Consider the following 18924-nt stretch of genomic DNA (forward strand, 5'->3'; position numbering starts at 1 on the left):
CTTTCTCCCTGTCCCCAGATAAAAAGAGCCCTGGGTATAGGGCCAAAACCAAAGCTTCATATCTGACTCAAATCTTATTTAATATTAAATGAGAGATGTTTGACTTTGCTTCATACACAGATGCTGTTATGGTTTCATTTGGATGCTTTTGCTTGAAAAATCTGTCCAAAATATGCTAGTTAATTACTATTTAAGGATTTCATTACATGTTGTCTTTCAAATAAATCCTAAGAAATCTTCTTCTCAACATGTACAGGAAGTATTTTCATGTTTATATGTATGCATTTCCTTTAGAAACCACACTAGAACAATTACAGATGGAGTAACTGGAAGCAGAATAGCTCAGAGATAATTTATAACCTCATTCAGCAAAGAAGTAGGGTTCAGTGCTCCAAAATCATCTGTGTAAAGTTAGAGCTGGTATGGCTTTTCTTTGGCAAAACTGCTTGTTTATTCCAAGCCACCAGCTCTCCAAGACACTATTTAGGAAAATTTACATGAGTTTATGAAATCCTGTAATGAAGCAGCACAATGCTTTCAGCACTCCAAATAAACGAATAAATGTATATATTTCTAGGATACAACAAGATTTAGGGAGAGATTGTGATTACCCTTGCATGTGAAGAAAATTGAATTGAGGAAGCTATTGTCTTGTTTCATCATGTGCAGCCTCATAAAAGTCATCCAGAATAATGGTGTGATTACTGTCTCCATTCAGAGACATGGAGCAACAGCCCTCTTCAGGTCACAGACGTCTTTCCTACGTCTTGGTCAGCCTCATACTGCTGCATCTCTAGCTGTACATTGTGATTTTGTACAGGGAGAACAGCATTATTTTTTCAATTTTTCCTTTTTTTTTTCAAAATGAGCATTTTCTGGATGAGCACATGCTTTCTCAGGGTATATCTGTCTACAAGTCATCAGTATTGAAGACATTGGAGCATACTTTTACTCTGTGTAACAAATGGTTGATGTCTTGAGTGCAGGAAACTGAGAGAGAACTACTCTTTCAGTGGACTTTTTAATTACTAAACTACATTGTGTATTCCACTCAAGTGTTAACAAGACAGAAATCTGGGTATAGCTCACATGGGACACCCAAATTGTTGAACAGGACTGATTATCTCCCAAGAGTGTGGTTATCACAGCCATGCTTACATTACAGATGCTGCTGGAAAGGCTCCTGTCTGTATCAAAAAATCTATTACTGTTAGTAAATCACAACCATAAAGCACCTCTCAGCCAGAAACTCCCAAAAAACTTCTGCAGATCTTCTAAATTTGATGGATTAATACCCACTCAGCCTTGCTCTTTCTGAAGTTGAGTGTCTGTCCCAGAGTTAATTTAAAGCAGACCTTGCTTTCCTCGCTGCTCATAAGACAGAGGACCAAACCCACAAGCGCTGTGCAGTTTGGAACAGACCGCAGTGGACAGTCCTGTGTCCATAAAGAGTCCCAAGGGACTCTCGGGAAGAGTGCAATTGCTCTAAGGGAGCCACTGAAGTGAAATTAAATGAGACTCAAAGTCCATAAGTGAACTGAAACCATTAACAACCACAGAAGGACAGGCCTCTTGACTACTGCCAAACACGGGCAGCTGGGTGCTCCTCCCTGGCAGGGAGTGAGCGTGGCCTCCAGGCGATCTCAGAGAGAACACAGCCACCCGCTGAGCCACCAGCTGTCACCGCTCCCCCAACCCCGCTGAGGGTCCGTCAGCACCTGACTGGTTTGTGGGGCTGGGAAAGCTTTGTCAGAGAGCCTTGGGGAGGGAGGGACTGGGATGTGTGGGGAGTTCCTGCTCTGCTTGGCAAAGGCTGGGGCTGTGCTGTGTGCTGTGCTGTGCTGCGCAGGAGGATGTGATGAGGTGACAGCAGATGAGGTAGTGCTGGAGCTGCAGCAGGACCACGCCTGGGGGAGCAGCTCTGCAGCAGGGCAGGGCTCCTGCACAGGCCAACTCTATGGCTATAAAGCCCCAGCATGGCTCATTTCTGCTGGGACTCTGCCTCTCACACCCTGCTGCAACTCCCTGCTTGAGCAACACCTGCCTGAGCAAATTCTCACCTCCCCCCTCCATTGGTGCACAGTGTAACTATGACTTGAGCCTGACCTGGAAAATTCACACACAGCTCAGCTTAACGCCCATACATCCTGAGCAACAGGGATTTAAGTTGTCATTGACTTTTGCTGCACTGATGTGTATCCTTGGAATTATACTGAAGACTTTGACTTGTGTTTTGAAGCCCAAAAAGCAGCAGCTGTCAGATGGTAGTGAATCAATCCCATTAGGATAAAAAGCACTAAAGAAAGAACCACAGCAAATTTATAAACACTGTTTTTTTCCTACATTGCAACATACCCAATTAGTGAACCCAAAAAGATTTGGAGGATTTAAATTACATGACCCCATTTCATGTCTTCTTTTTAATCTAATTATCAACAGTGAGAACAGATTCGTCTATTTTATTGTAAATCTTTCACAAATTGTCACATATTAGTTCCAAATTCCAATATGTCAACTGCAAATAAATACAAATTTACAATCTACTTAGGAAAATAGATAAAACACATATATTTTGAACTTGTAATTTAGCTCACAGGTAAATTTATAACTGTCATAACAAATGAAAATGCTTTGGAAATCTTATTTTTAAACTTAAGAGGGTATTTGCCTCAAATTGACACTGGTAATAGTCCATTCCAAACAGTACAGCTGGCTGACAGCAGCTACCTAATAATAGTTGAGACCCATACAAGAAGTGCAATTAGCTTATAAGCAACAGAGAAAACAGGCAGCATGAAGTAATTCAGACCACAGGAAATGCTGGATTTTAATTTAAAAAATCTTCCAAAAACAGGGAAAAAGTGGAAGCAAGAGCTGAATATAGATGGCAAGATGGAAAGTTAAAAAAATAAAGGCACAATCTCTTCCCTAAGATTAAAGGCCAGCTGACAAGGCATGGGACTTCACTGCAAGTAGAATATGAAATGCTGGAGCAGCTGAAGAGCTGTTTGTTGGCAGACGCAGACTGTCATGATACTTTTCTGCAACTCAGAATCAAACAGAAGAGGAAGAACTGCACATGTGGCATGTGCATACTACCAAGACATGAATGGTGGCGTCCATGCGGATCTTGAGCCCTTTGAAGATTAAAAAAATTTCTCATTGAAGAAATCACTTGTGTTGTTATGTTTACAAAGTGCAATTCTGAAGAAAAACAGCTCCAGCATTTAAACCACATTTCTAGGTCTCATGTAGACTATTACATTGGATTACTAATGAACCATCCCCTTTACTTATTGCACTGGGTAGTTCTACTTATTTCCTTTATTTCTTGTCCCTGATTCTTCTTCCTCTTCTCTGTGCCCTGCTTTACCTGCTTTTCCTCTTGCAGGTTTTTATCAGACAGTTTCCAGTATCCAATAAGGAAGGTCAAAGGTCCTTTGCCTGGACTCCATTGGAGGCCCTGAATGGACTCAGAGAGTCACACCAGGGATGTTCATTTGTGGTGTCAGCTCATTTGAAAATATTTTCCTGGTTACTATTCACTGCAAAAAGATATTTGTGATCTAGTGGTCCAGTAACAGTTTGTGGCACACAAACTGCCACACAAGACCAGCTACCTCATGAGCATTGACAAGTTTGTAGGATTTTTATGGAAAACATTTTTAAAGCAGAATTTTGCTCTGAGCTGTCTTCTACTCTGACATATACCATCCCAAATCTGGCTTAGTTGGAAATCACAGGTTCCAAAGCACCTATCAGAAATAAGAGCTCTTGCTATGGTTTATCTGTCTCTGGGATCCATCTAATGCTTCAGTCTGTTTAACTGGCATGAGTCTAAGGGTCCTTCCCTCTGTCCACAGCCAAATTAATCACCAAATTAATAACACAATAATACAAAGAGCAGCCATTCCAACTTTACCAAAGAATTTCTTCTTCTGCTCAGAGAAATCATCCAGCAGGAATGAAAGATCTAACTCTGCACTTCTCAAATAGGTCTCCTATTGCTTTGAGCAAGGGAAAGCAAACTAAAGTGTTGACCAATTAATTACAGGCTACTTAGCTGAGGTCATGTCCGCAGAGGGAATATATCTGCATTAAAAAAAAAAGTAATTTATTAACCATTGTGGATAAGTCTATGTAAGATAAAATCTATTGAAACAATTTCATAAAGCACATAAAGATCTAAATCCCACTTTGAAGAGAGATTTACAGCTTTACATTCTATTCCCACTGGCAGCATGACTGGAGATGAAACTTCCATTGATTGGCTTCAGTAAGAGTTAAAAATAAACAGACTGAAATCCCCTGGCTGTCCAAGAGCACAATAGAGCTGCTACTGCTCCAGAGAACAAATGTCTAACATGGGTTATCTTTTGCACCTGTATACTGGTAATTTTTCTAAACTGGATGAACATTTCCATGGTACTACTGTGACAGTTTAAATTTGTGTGGAAAATTACCCTTCATCCATGGTGCATTTGAGAAGCTGGCAGGAAAAAGCAATCCCAGATTGGGAAAGTGGAAAAAACAATCCTCAGGTTACTATGGATTGGGAAAGTGGGACAAGCAATCCTCAGATTACTGCAGGGGAGCCACTTTAATGCCATGCCAAAACCTCCTACAGACACCTCCAGAAACTGAGGGGAGAGAAGTATTGAAAAAACACTTAGGAGGAGGGAGATCCATATTTCTAAGATGCGATTAATGTACACAGCTGGATTCTCAGGTTCTCAGGAGCCTAAGAGCGTCACATCTTCCCCCTGCCTGGGGTCCAGGCCATTCCCCTGCCCAGCATCAGCTGGCCCTCCCATGTCATAACACAGTCTGTTGATGGAGCCAAGCCAGGCATATTCATGTGGTGTCAAATTTTGATCAAAGGTCAAAGAAGGAGGATCTCTCACCTAATGGGCAGCAGGAGTATCCCATTCACAGCCTGCAGCAGGAGGAGCATATTTGCTCCAGATGGCACACTTGCAAAAAGGATGGCTTAAACCACTTATACTGAGTGACAAAAATCAGATTATCTGGCAGCTGATAAAAGGTTAGTTACAGATCAGATCTATGAGCATTATTTATAATAACCAGTTTGACCAGGAGGACTAACTGGAAATTTCTCTGTGCTGAGAACAACAGAGCAAATGGGTAGCATGAAGCAATTCAGACTACAGGACAGATTTTAAAACAAAATCCTTCTATATAGAGAAGAAAGCATCCAGCTTTGGGGGGGTCTCATCATAAGTAGGACATGAACCTGTTGGAGCCAATCCAGAGGGCCACAAAAATGGAGAAAAGGAGGCTCCAGGGAAACCTTGTAGCACCTTTCAGTATCTAAAGGGGGTCTACAGAAAGCTGCAGTGAGACATTTCATGAGAGAATGTAGTGATAGGATATAGGGAAATGGCTTTAAACTGAGAGTAGGTGTATATTAGACATTAGGAAGAAATTCTTTACTGTGAGGGTGGTGAAACACTGGAACAGGTTACCCAGAGAAGCTGTGGGTGCCCCTTTCCCCAAAGTGATCCAGGCTAAGTTGGATGAGGCTTTGAACAGCCTGGTCTAGTGGAACGTGTCCCTGCCCATGGCAGGGGGGTTGGAACTAAATGATCTTGAAAGTCCCTTCCAACCCAAACCATTCTGTGATTCTGTGATTCCATAATACTTAAAATTTTTACTCTAAACTGTAGCAATCATGGCCAGTCTCGTATTTAAGCTGAGATTTTTGTTTCCATTTGTACAGATTCTTTTAGCTAATGCTGATGACAAGTACATTTCAAAAAACATCCCTGGAGAGGAGAACATACCCTGCAGGTATGACCTGCAGCTCTGTTGGAATTCAAGTAGCAGGTTTGATTCTAAAAATGACATATTTATTTCAAAGAAGAGGACAGAGATTGACTCATATTTTTTAAGAAATTTGTAGCTCATGATTTAAAGACATATTGGTATGAAGGAGCCCTGCTGGAAGAAGTTTCCCAGCATTCATAAAAATGAAAAAAACATCATTTTAATACAGAAGTACACTTGAATATTGGGAGACTATTATACAATTCAACAGACTGTAGTGACCTATCACAGCATTTCAAAATTTTGTAAGGTTTCCTCAAGAGCTCTAAACTCTCAGAAGTCTTCAGTATTTCACTGTTGAAGTCCTATTCTTCCATATTTCATTTTGAAACCATTTTAAACCAACAGTGTTGCACCTACATTTTTTTAGTCATGTGGAGAGGGGGGTTTGTGTATGTTTTGGAATGCAGACATACATGCAGAAAAAGATAACCTTCTTAAGTCTGTGATTTCAGGGGGTGAAGGGAGGGAAGAACTGTCTTCTGACTCACAGTGGAGAATGATGGGGATTTAACTCCACATATGCTCATTCCTTCTGAAGCTCAGTAAAGAGCAGAAGAAAGAAAGAGGCTGCTCAGGTGCACATCAGCTCCTTCTTCACAACGCTGAGTGCACTGGGCTGGTGGGTGCCCATGGAGCTTGTCAGGGAAGGATGTGAAAGAGATGGATACGGAATGTGTCACCTAAGGGTGAAGGCGCTCCTCCTGATTAGAAAGAAGTAGTCAGACATGGGTTTGAATGAAGCTTGCCTCCACCTCAAATACATAATTCAAAATCCAGGCTGTTAGTGACTCTCCTCTTGCCTTTCTGCTGAGCCTTTCTGTACTCAAAAACACGAATTTCTGAGTGATTTTGAGTGATTTTTTTTTTTGGGCGGTTAGCTGATAAATTCCCAAACAGCTCTTTCTCATTAAATATCATCTTATTGAACTTTTTTAGAGAGATGCATCATACCTTAAGGGAACAGATTCTCACCTTATTAAAATTAATGAAGTGTTAATACTGAGGAAGGAAGAAGAGTCCAATGGTCAGAGCCCTAGCTAGGAATGCACAACCTTTCTCACAACCTGCTTTTGCTTTAGATGTCTTCTAAGAGCAAGATAAGCAGAGTTAAATTAAAGGCTCAGTCCAACAATGTAATCTGTGAATGGGATAAAAGGGTTTCCTTTTCTCACAGAAACATTTGGTAATTACCAAATACAAAAGTACTGAGAAGAGCTTTGGTAGTCAGGCATCTCTAAAAAATAGGCTTTTTTTATGAAGGCAGCAGTGAAGCAGGTGGTTTTAATGTAACTTTTAAAAAGTAAGTTTAGTTTCCCAGATAATCCAGCTGACACTCCCACTGCTGAGCCTTCTGGCTCTGTGGGTTGTAGAGTTAACAGCATTTGAAGCTGAGTTACAACTACCTACAGACTAAACAAAAGAGCTATCAAAAGTATTTTACATAAAATTCCTGGTTTTATTCAAAGTAGATTCCACTACAGAAAATGGTAATACTTCTTAGCTCTCAATAAATCCATGTTTTTATTCTTAAACGTCCTGGTTGCCAGCTGTGATCATGGTCTATAAAACTTTTTATGTTTTTCTTAAAGCTTCAGGTAGAGAAGACAAATAATTATGCAAGAGTTACATCTTTCATGTAAAAGTAGTGATGGTTTTCTAAGCCCTTGTGGCTGCATGGGATCACTCATTCCAAAGGATTATAGCTGACAGTCTAAAACCTCAGTGCGTGGAGACCACCCACAGTTAGGAAAACCTGAGGAAAGCAATCCTGGGATTTTACCCAAATGATCCAGACAACCAAGTTTGTGCTGCTCTCATTCTGTTATGTAAATGGTGTAAAGAGCCTTGTTACATCAGCCCTGGGTCACCCCAGGGGCTGACCTGGCACAGAGCCCCCAGAGTGTAGCTTGGGTGGAACTGAGCAGCTCCATGGCAACACCACTGCAAACAGAACTGGCTCTTTTCCAGAGACCCTTTCCTCCTGTAGTCCTTCAGTGCCTTCTGCAAAAAGCAAGACATTGCTTAGCAATCATGTCTTGCACATGTGCATGTAAGCACTAAACTACTATAAAGTGAACCTATGCCTTCCATACTTTGAGGTTAAAATCTGTCTGTTAATTTCTTTCATGTCGATCTTTGTTTCATTTGGTCTCCTTACCATACAAACCCCATCATGCACTGGGAAATGAATCGCTGAACTTTTTCTGCCTTTTAGCTCCTCTCTGTGAGTTTGTAAAGCACTACACCAGATGTTAAGTGTCCTAAATCACAATTTCTATAGATAAATCAGAATTTCACAGCAGGTGTAAACTATAGCATCCTTGAGTCCTAATCAGTCCCTCCACAGTCCAGATCATCACACAGCTAGAGAGCTCAAAACTCTCAGAACCCAGAGGGTCATTCCTGGGGTTTACACTGATAAACTGTAGTTTATGATTAACACAGATTCTTTAACAGATAATATGCATGAAATAAAACCAGCATTTTAGCAATAGATGTGATTTGCAACCATTGCACGCCAGTCCCCTGAGTTTTAAGTCCAAACATCACCAACAGACAAGGACAGCCAAAGGAATTAAGGCAGTTAACTAAAGAAATATAAAAAAAAATAAATATAAAATAAAGCCTTTAAATGCACAACATTACACAAATGTTTGCCATCTACCGTCCTTACCGCAGTGTCATTGGTGGTAATGTACACCAACACATCCGAGTTGTTTCTGCCATTGATGTATCGGTAACAGTTCCACACACAGCTTATCAAGTAACCCTGCAAAGAAAAGGGGTTTATTACTCTGTGCAGAAAATAAACCATGGATGTTTTTCTGATACAGCATTTCCATTCTTTATAAATATTAACATCAGCATGATAGAAGCATGGGACAGTCACTTCCCTGGTTTCAGTGACTGTGAGAATGTCTGGGGGCTCTGTGAGTAATCCAGTGTCATTCCTCATACTGATAGCATTGGGGTTCTTTGGAATTGGGAAGGTTCTGGGGAGACCTTACTGTGGCTTTCAATATATAAAGGGGGCTTATTAAATCAATATATTCCATGTGACTGGAATGCTCTGGGGTCTTGGTATTCTTGCCTGACTAGAGAAAATTGCCAAAGTAAAAGCTTTTATTGACATCTAAAGTTATTTCTGACATTTTAAACATTGTTAAAAATATTGGGGTTTTTTTTTTCCCCAGTGTAAAACAAAAACCCCTGTAATAACAGCAATAAACCTAATGCAAGGTCATAAACTTCACTGCTTTTGTTCTTGGAGCTCGGGTAGTGCTGCTTCCTGTCAAACAACTAGTTGTTTCACTTTTTTAACTGGTTGGGCAAAATGCTCACAGCCACTACATCCTTCACGAGCAGAAGAGATTCCAGTTTGGGCAGCAGAGATGAGCAAAGTGACTGGAAGGAAGATAAGAGGCAGGAAGATGTGGAGGAGCTGGAGCCAGATCTGCAGCATGTCAGTAACACAGCTGGCGGGACTAAAGCAGTTCTCTCTGGAGCTTTCTGCTTCCCATTGTTGGAGGTTAGAGTTTTTCCTTCTGTTTTCTTTCAAACCAAGACACCCATGTAATCACACATGATGGTGATGAGGAGAACTTTGTGTTTTGATAGTGCCCAACTTATAGTTTTACTTAGTAGGTCTGCACGGAAATTCTTCCATAAACCTAATACATGCAGATTAAACTGCCAGCACTGAATTTGCATGTGTGTCTCACTGAGTGAGTCATACTTTTGTGACTCACTTGCACTGATGGCCTTCCAAAAGCCTCTTATCCCTTTGAGCTGCCCTGTGCTTCCTCTGTCTCCAGAGCTGACACACATGAGCTGTGTTTTTCAGGATGCCACGTGACTGAGTGATAGCTTGCTTGCAGATCAGGAAGTTTTTTTTCCACCAGGGCTGAGCTGGCTAAAATCTGGTAAATTTGTTTCCTCTTTTTTCTCAGCACCATACAGACCCTGGATTGACTTACAGCTGTTGCAGACTTTGACAATACTTTTGGCCATCAAATGGGGAGAGCAAAAGGCTTCTGGAGTGAGCTAAATCACAAGGGAAGGTTAGACAGGCTCTGCAGACCAAGCTGTGGGCTGTGCAAACGTACCCCAGGCTACTGAAACAAGTAATTGCACATACATGGAGAACTGCATCTTTTCCAGAATTAAGTAAAATGTCATTGTTAATTTAAAGTGGTAATAAGTAGTTCACTAGCTTTCAGTACTCAGATACTATAGCCTGGAAAAGGTATAAGAGCCAATGCAGAACACACACTGAATATAGTACACTTCTGTGGGGACACAGCCTGTCTTTATAAGAAATGCTTTACATTAAGCCTACCTATTTGCAAAACTATCCAAAGTGAGGGAAGCCCTGTTTTGGATAATACAATCCTATCTGGGAGAAGCTAGTGGGAGATTTTTTTTTTTAATGCTTCCATTTCATGTGGTGAACAAAACACACTTTACCCCACAATGAACATCTACAGCTTTCCCAGCTCTGAACCCTAGCTCTGCATGTACAAGCTGTTTCTCAGTGAGTCAGGTCTGTCCCTTGAATTAAGGAGGTCATCAGCCAGCACACACCAAGGAATTGGCCCCGAGACACTGACCAACCCAGGAGGGAGAGTAGCAGCAGCTCGGAGCATGTCCTTGTCCAAGTGCTTTGGACATGTGCCGCTGGTCTGCAAACCATGAGTCACAGAAACTTGTTTTCCTCAACCTGTAACCTTATTTAGCTCATTCCTAATAATTATTTTCTACCAATACTGCTGCACTGTTAAATGGGGCTCCTGATTCAGTTAGCAATTTTCTTTCCTGAAAGACTTGGCTGAGGTTTCAAATACTGCTTTAAAATGTGTGACTGGACACAGAGTATATAGATACATTGATTTTTATCTCAGAAGACTAATGTTCATATTTGAAATTGGCACTAGATAAAAGGCCTGAACTCCCTCAGCCTAATCCACCCTGAGTGGATCTCCTGCCTACCACAGCACAGACTGGTGACAGACAGTGACACCTTTTGGGGGAGGCAGCCCCAAGCAACCACCATGAGAAAGGACAGGAGCGTAAAAAGGCTGAATGTAGAAACAGGCACTGTGCCTACCTCTAGCTAGCTTCCAGTCTTCCCCTTTGGATGGTGGGAAATTACTTGAGACCCTAAGGATCTGAAACCCACAAAACTTTGTCACGCTGTCTCTCGCTGTTGCAGTTGCGGACGCACCCGTTCAGTTGCATAACAGAAATGAACTGCAGACCTGTGCTCATCAGATGCTGACCAGCATCTTTGTGGAAATTAGAGGTTCTTGTATTGTGCTGCTTCCTGTAACACAACAAGGGAAAGTCTGTGCTGATCCGGGTCACAGCAGCCCTCTGGGTAACCCCTCACTGGCAGCAAGTGCAGGGTGAACACCACAAACCCAACAGAGCCGCCTCAGGTTAGCAGATGCCTGCACTGAAGCCCATTTGACTCCCCAGCTGCTTTGAATTTTCTATTTACAGAGCTGGGATGGGCTTCAGTAACTGGTGAAAATGAGATAAAGATTTCTACACAAACTGAAATTTATATGAAGATTTCAAAGGGATGCTAATGGCAGACCGGTTGACCACATGTATTTCCCATGTTGGTGTTACAGAAAGAGAAAAAATGAATTGCTGTGCTGATAAAATCTGGAATTAAATCCATCTTCTCAGCACACTAGAATGTGTATCTTGTGAGTATAAAAGGGTTTATAAGAACAACTGCTTAGAACTGAAAGAAACGGTGTAATTGGAAAGAATAATATTAAACCAAACTACCACTCTGCAACACTTTATACGGCACCTTACAGGACCAGGACATCAGCTGTTGGCTCAGTCACACACACTGAGGTATGCAATTTAAAGCAACTGACCCCTGTTTTAGAGATGATTCTCCCATAAGTATCCTGTCATCATCAGTGCTAGGACTTGTCCTAGGCTTTTGTGGAACAGGGGACAACCTCGTGGCCGTGTACTGGCCATTCCTGGGAGTGGGGATCAGAGCTTGGCTGTTGGGGCTGTGCTCATAATCCCAGCTGCTGCCTCATCAGCCCTGCAGGAAGGTAGCAGATGCCAGGTGATGTGCTGCAGGTCAGGGTTCCCCCTGCCAGGAAGAATGTCCTTGAGCTGAGATACCAGATCACTCAGGGTGAACACAGAACTTCATTCTTATCTTTCCCATCTGCTGAGGACACCAGGACATTCAGAGTGGTCTCATCTCTGGGCTCAATATCTTGTACATGCAGCTTACAGGCATATTATGGAGAACAGTGTTAATACTCAGTTTGCTGAAGACCAGCCTGTCTCACTGAACTGGAACAATTTTTGGCTGCTCCACTGGCAGCTACCTTTTCCTACCTACTGTTCAGAAAGAAAAAGGCCAAGGAAGAAGCCATATTCTGAAGCTGCAGAGTGCTTGGGGCGCCCTGGAGAAAAGGTTTAATCTGCTATGTTTGTGCTCATCTGAGCTCATTTGTGCCTAAGGAGCTTCCCCATGATGGGGAGGTTGAAGCCTCAATTGTTCTGTCTCAGAAGCTGGGGTTGGCTGGAGGAAACCAAAGCTCTCTTCTCCAAACCAGCTGCAGAGGACACAATTGAAAACTCACTGAGTTGGCTATATGCAATTTGAAGTCCTGTGTACATGTATATACATAAATTTGTGCTGGTAGGAAACATCTATGTTTCATGGTATGCAACTCCAGTTCAGTTTCTAGACAAAAACAGTGAATGGAATAGCATATTTTGGTCTACTCTGAAAAGTGTTCAGTGTGAAACCACCTGAAATTCCCATTAGGTGCTTCAGATGCAAGTAAATGATAACAACTAAAAAGACAAGTGCTTGAGTGTGGTTAGCTGGCTTTCTTACCACCCTCTCTTGTACACAAACCCATGACTGCAAAACACAAACTCAGCATCTAATACTGCATAATCTTGCTTTCTGCTCAGTAGTGTTCTTCTCTGAATGTAGCTTCACCCAAAACAAAAGTGTCATAACACCAAATATTTCTGAGGAATTAGGTTTTGTATTTCCCACCAGTTGAATGCAGCTTTTCCTACTGTAGCTTTTTCCAGGTCACGATGTTTTGGTTCCTCTCCCTATTTCTAGTTGAACTCCAGAGGGAGAGGAGGCATATTTTTTTATACACATTACCTTTCTAGTTTCAACATATAAATGTGGTACCATCTGTTAAGTCTATCAGAGATGAAATGTGATGCATCTGTGTGTGTTCAGCTTTTATTTGATGGAGCAGATTCTGTACATCTGCATAGCAGCTCTTCTGGAAACGTAAGAAATTCAAATGAAAATGCTAACTGTAATTTACCATGTGTTTCTGTGTAAGTCACATTTTTTGTGACTCATTTATATGATAACACATTGCTAGAATGAACATTATATGAGCCACATATACTCTTGGAAAAAACATGTTTTACCACTTAAAAACAAAATGAGTCTTTGGCTCTAATGATTTCTTAGGTTTCTTGTCTCTGTAGTAAGCATTTTTGCCATTCCAATTTTAGTTGCCTTTTTTTAATAAGCTTGAAGCTTTCTTGACATACTTAGTCAATGAAACATCAGACCCACGTAGGGTAAAAACAAGATGTTGGTTGCATCAGAGAAGTTTTTTAGAACACATTCCTTGTGGAACCTGAAAAATCTATGGATTTATTAAATTCACACATATTTCTTAGAAGTGCAAATAAAATCAACTGTGTGGTTGTGAACATATAAGGCCAGAAAGCTAAACTCTATTGCTAAATCACAGAAGAAAAGTGAGCATAGTTTCCAACAGCACTTTAATACACCCTATCTGCTGGGTTTCTTGAAGTAGCTTCAATAACGTAATCTAACCAAGTTTTGAAGTAGCTTCATAACCTAATCTACCTCTTTTGCCACAATAACATTCCCTGTTGTTCCCTGTATGTTGCCAAATACGTTGTCTGGAAGCACCATCTTTGGAGTCAGTGTGACTCTTTGGGACTTGTCTAATCTAAGGCAAAATTGCTTTGCAGAGAGAGCAAGACTAATCTGAAATAAAGTGCCACAGAAGAAATACAAAACCAGCAGCACTGTGCTGTGAGAAACTCATAGAAGGGTGCAAGAAAAGGGCAAACACACCAGCATATTTTACAAGAGGTCCAATGCTCAGGGTACTAGTTGGAGCCACAGGTGATTGTTTTTCCTACATTAATTTGTCTGATCTTATTCTGAGCTCCTTTTGAACTTCTGACCCACAGCAGGAGGGGGCTGCTGTACTGGACTGTCAGCCTGGATGTGGTAGTTTCTCATGAGCCCTTTCCAGCTGCTCTGGGTGATGCTCCATCTCCTCTTTCCCTGGTACCTGCCACCTCCAGGCCTCTCACCCACTAGATTTGCAAATAAATTCTCATTCCTTGTGTCCTTCTGTTGCCTGGTCTGACAGTTCTTTATGGTGCTCCTCCCAAGAGAGATTTCTTGGATTTATTTACCTGCTCTACAAAATTCTTTCTGAGACAGGGCACCAGAAGGGAAGTCATGCTTCCAGACATGGTGGGCATCATAACTGGCTAAGAAACTATACAATTTATACTTTTGGTTTTTCTATTCCTTTCTTAATATTCTTAGCATTTGATTTACTTGTTTGACCAGAAATGAGTTAAGCTAATATTTTCACAGGTCCATCTGTAACAGCTACAAGACCCCTTTTATAGGTGATCATTCTTACTGCAATCCACTGCAGTGTTTTTGAATCAAAAGCATGCTTCCTCAGTGCCCACTACTAAGATTTTTTTACCACTGAGTTTCTCTACTATTTCCTTGTTCAGTCAGTCCATCCCATGAGATTCTCTTGCAAAGATTTCTTGGCTAATTATTTTCCCTATTTTGAATGACATTGCAAAAAAATGTTGTTAGATTTCCTTCCCCTTCCCAGATCTCTTATGAATGCACCAAGCTACATGGGTTGCAGTGTTGGAAAGACTGATAATTTATTTTTATTCCCTATTCCCTAGCTACAGTCAGTGAGGTGACCTTTTCTCCCTACGCATCTTGGGTGGTTTTTAAAGTTTTTCATGAGACATGCTGCCAAACATGTTCTGAAAACACAAGAAGTCTGTATCAACAAGTTCTCACTTGTCCACTGCTTTAAAGGATTCATAAGTCATGAGTTCCCCCAATAAGCATCTATATACACTTCCCCATTGTGGACTATATGTTCACGTGTTCGTCTATGACACTTTTCACAATTTTTTCATGATGTCTATAACCCTATTTTGTATAGGTATCAGGCTGATGGGGGGTGTAGTTATCCAGAACTCATCTAAAGACGGACCTCCCAGCAAGGGACATTCCATCCATGACCAGAAGTGACTTTATACACAACAGTGCACTTACCTTAAAAGCCAAAATGATACTTATGAAAAGGAGGATGATCACAACCAGACACGTAGGGTTCACAGACATAATCTCTTCCTTGTAGGGAAAATTGTTGGGCTGTGTAAGCAAAAATAAGCAAAACACTGTGAGTCAATCTCAGAAGTCATTTAAGAGCCATTCAACTAGTGCAGTCTATAATTAACAGCTTACAAAGCTTTCTGTGTTCTACTAAATCTGGAGCTCTCCCCACCAACAACCAATTTCAGTAAGTGTGGCTACGACAGGCATTGTGAACACTCAGCTGCCAAAGGCTCCCTGGAGGGCTGAGGGATTTGCTTTTTCCTTTGGATGTGGTGTGGGCTCTCCCTTGGTGCACACTGGGTTTGTATCTGACACAAACTAGCAGAAGTCTGACAGCTTTGCAGCAGGAATCTTCCACCATGGGAAATGGCAAGCAAATCTCATACTTATTGAGTAATCATTACACTGGCACTGGTTGCCAAAGAATAGTGGCAGCTCTTTCCAGAAAGTCAAAGCAGGACAGCATAATCCTTTCATCTAATATTTTATGACATTTCAAAATACCCTGAGTCTATTCTACTCCATCTCATTTTGGCTAAATTTGGACTACTTCTCTAGGAGCACTTGTTAGTGCTGCTAAGTATGTGTCCCATGGAGTCATGGGGTCCTACACAGGGCCACCTCACGATTTCAAGTTGAAATGTGGAAATGTGGAAATCTGCCCCAGGCCCTTCTCTACATACATGAAATAGAGGTGACAAAATGAATTTTCCTGCTCACAGGTTCTAGTGATTTAGAGCTGTGAAACACTTTAGGATCAGTGACTGAAAAACAGCCCCTAAAAATGTTCTACTGTATTTTTTATTGCTTAAAAACTCCACACCCTTTGAAATGAATGGTCCAAATAGTTCTGAAATACTGCAAGATACAAGTTCCTGTTCCAGTTAGAATAAACCATTGTTCACAGACAGAGCTTTCTCCACAAAAGATAACTCCACTGCAACAGTAGCTCATTATATCTGAATGCAATAGTTCCTTCCACACAACTCCCTTTTCCCTTACAGGTCTAATTACTTAACCAGGCCAGCTCTGCATCCTTGTCAGGACAATTAACTAGACCGAGCTATAACTGTATTCTTGGCAATGATGGTGTAAATCCAGAGTAACCCTTTAATAACCCTTATTCCAGCACTCAGCCCAGTGCATCAGGAAATTATCTTTCTTTTGGACAGCTGCTACTGAGAATAGCTCTTTATTTAGCGCTTCCATGAACTGTTCAGAGTGGTTAACATCAACAGCAGCTGTAACTGTTTGCAGATAGATGTTACATAAGCACATTTTCCGCTTCTTGACAGCAATGTTTCTGTTCCCGCACTGAATTCCATGACTGAAGTTTTTATCATGTTATCTTCTTTGTCGAGGTAGAGCTTTTGTAGGGAACTACCTTGCTATAATTCAATAAGTTACTGTTTTAGTTTTTTTCCACAGAAGGTCATTCTAAATATAGAGGATGCAGTCACCCAGAGACCAAGAAAGCAAGAATATATGCAAAGAAACGATGCACTGAAAAATAAAAACTTTATATGCATAAAATTTAAGTATTAATGCCCCAACCTGCCATCCTGTTTGCAGAAGGGACACCAAAACTTAGGAAATTGGAAAGTCCAATCAGTAAAGGACAGTTACAGTAAATCTGTACCCAAATGATTTTTTCAGTACTGATCTACCATTAAAAAAAACAGTCAAAATAGTTTGTGAATGTAATAAAAAATTCCTATTAAGACTTTGGTTCTCCAAAGAAGAACCAGTTTTTTAGCAACCAGTCACTGGTCAAAGAGTGGATGACTGCATGCTGTGTTTTTGGACATAATCTAATGGGCTGTTTCTAGACACCAGCTCAAAAGGGATTTGCACAGAGGCAAGAAGAGGGCAGGCAAATGACCAAGAAAGTTCCCACTTCCTTGAAAAGCAGGAACACCTGCTGGAGCCATGAACCCTGGTCAAATCCGGTGCAAGGTGTGCTGCTCAGCAGTGCCTGGCCTTCTCCTAATATCAGCACCAGTGTTTTAGCAAATATTTCAGCAAGGCCAGGAGAGCACATGAAGAACAAGTACTGTGCTTTGTCCCCTTCAGGCTCAGCTTTCTGGCTCTCTGTTCTGAAGAGATGAGAGGTGTAAGCAGCCACAGTGAGGCGGTGGGGGCTGCACCCATGCCATGGTTACCCCCATGCACAGGTGCCTGGGAGAACTTGGTGCAGAGTGTGAAAACCAAAGACAGTCCCTTCTGGAGCTTCCAGGCTTCCTGTGTGGGAGAAAAGCTTTCAGTTCTCTGATGGATAGCCCAGGAGCATTGGGTCAGCATGGAAGAAACCCCTTTGGCTTTTTTGCTTACTGGGCTGGGCCAGCCTATGAGCAGTCTGATCTTGAATCCCAACTAAAAACCCCTTCAGTGCTGTAGGAAAACCAGTTTATGAAACCTGCACCTTTGGCAAAGAAGCGGGAAAGATGGTAGGAAGCATCTCAACTGGTTCCAGTCTAACGCGGTACAGGGACCACACTGGAACTGGTGCCATTAAGCAGCCCTTGGGGTCCCATCCCATGGCTGCAACTGTTCCTAAAATCTCATTAATTCTCACAGAAAACAGGTACCAAGAGTGGTTTGATGCACATGAATCAAACCACTGGTCTTCACTGACTGCAACGATGAACTTAAATATTGATGTGGATACGTGAGGGGGGACAAGAAATTCTGCTCCTCTCTTGGGAGTTTGCCCTCCTGAGGGAAGACCAGTAGCTGAAATCCTGCTGCTGGGAAGGTTCCAGGCACCAGGCTTGGTGCTGCAACTTCTGAAAAAAGATCAGTGCCTGATGTTGTTCAAGGCTGGATGAAGCTGTGACTGAAATATATCGGGGTGGGAAAAATTAAGCCTATCACTGGAAATACAGAAGTGATTTTGGAGCAGAACATGACAAAATTTTCTATACAAACAAAAGGTAGTTGCAATGGTGTTGCACTGGCATGCTAAAGTCATAGTTAAAGTATCATTTATAACCTTGTCGTGGACGTGGAGAGGCCTGTGCATATAATAATATACCTGATGCATTTCTAATTAAAAAAAATACTGCTTATTCATATCAAAGCCCTACTTGACACTTAAAAGGACTCTAAAATGTGCATGGAAAGTACATTTCTACTGCATTGGTATCATACAAACACACAAGAAGAATAAAATGACAAAGGCCAAAGCCATTTCTCATTCCCTCAGCCTGCTTGCATGACCTTTCACGTTTTCTTTCCCCTTGGATCACAAAAAATCCACTTTAAAACACAGTGTGGATTGTCACTCCAAGTTACAATCCTCCAAGTGTCAAAGTCTTACAAAATTGAAAGGAAACAGCAATGTGTCTGTAGAATTTGTAAAGCTCGGCTATGAAGTTAATGGTACTTCTTTGGAATTATAAAATGGCATTAAAAATGTCAGAAAGGATATTTTGGTTTTAAGCTTTAATTTATAGGAAAAAAAAAACTTTAGGTTAATCTCTTTTATGTTCTCTAGGCATTTCTCCATAAATTTAAAAGCATGATTGATACCACCTGAATTGCTAGGCAGCAGCATTGCAGGCAGTCCCACAGTAAAGCTACTTAATATACTTTGAAATTTTGTTTAGATGAACTCATAG

General features: G+C 41.3%; 1 protein-coding gene across 2 annotated transcripts in view; it reads right to left on the reverse strand.

Moving 5' to 3' along the window:
• Nucleotides 1-18924, reverse strand: part of LAPTM4B (lysosomal protein transmembrane 4 beta) — a 60796-nt gene that overhangs the window by 10546 nt on the left and 31326 nt on the right. Inside the window, exons 5-7 of one of the 2 annotated variants that reach the window (XM_068184298.1) lie at nucleotides 15242-15340; nucleotides 8525-8620; nucleotides 6729-7851 (exon numbers count right to left, since the gene is read on the reverse strand). In XM_068184298.1, the coding sequence (XP_068040399.1) occupies nucleotides 7699-7851; nucleotides 8525-8620; nucleotides 15242-15340 (348 nt within the window). In that variant the 3' untranslated portion in view covers nucleotides 6729-7698. Of the gene's footprint in view, nucleotides 1-6728; nucleotides 7852-8524; nucleotides 8621-15241; nucleotides 15341-18924 lie in introns of those variants that run through there. The other variant, XM_068184307.1, reaches the window with a different exon arrangement.

Source organism: Anomalospiza imberbis, chromosome 1, assembly GCF_031753505.1.
Source record: "Anomalospiza imberbis isolate Cuckoo-Finch-1a 21T00152 chromosome 1, ASM3175350v1, whole genome shotgun sequence".
Lineage (NCBI taxonomy): Eukaryota > Metazoa > Chordata > Aves > Passeriformes > Viduidae > Anomalospiza > Anomalospiza imberbis.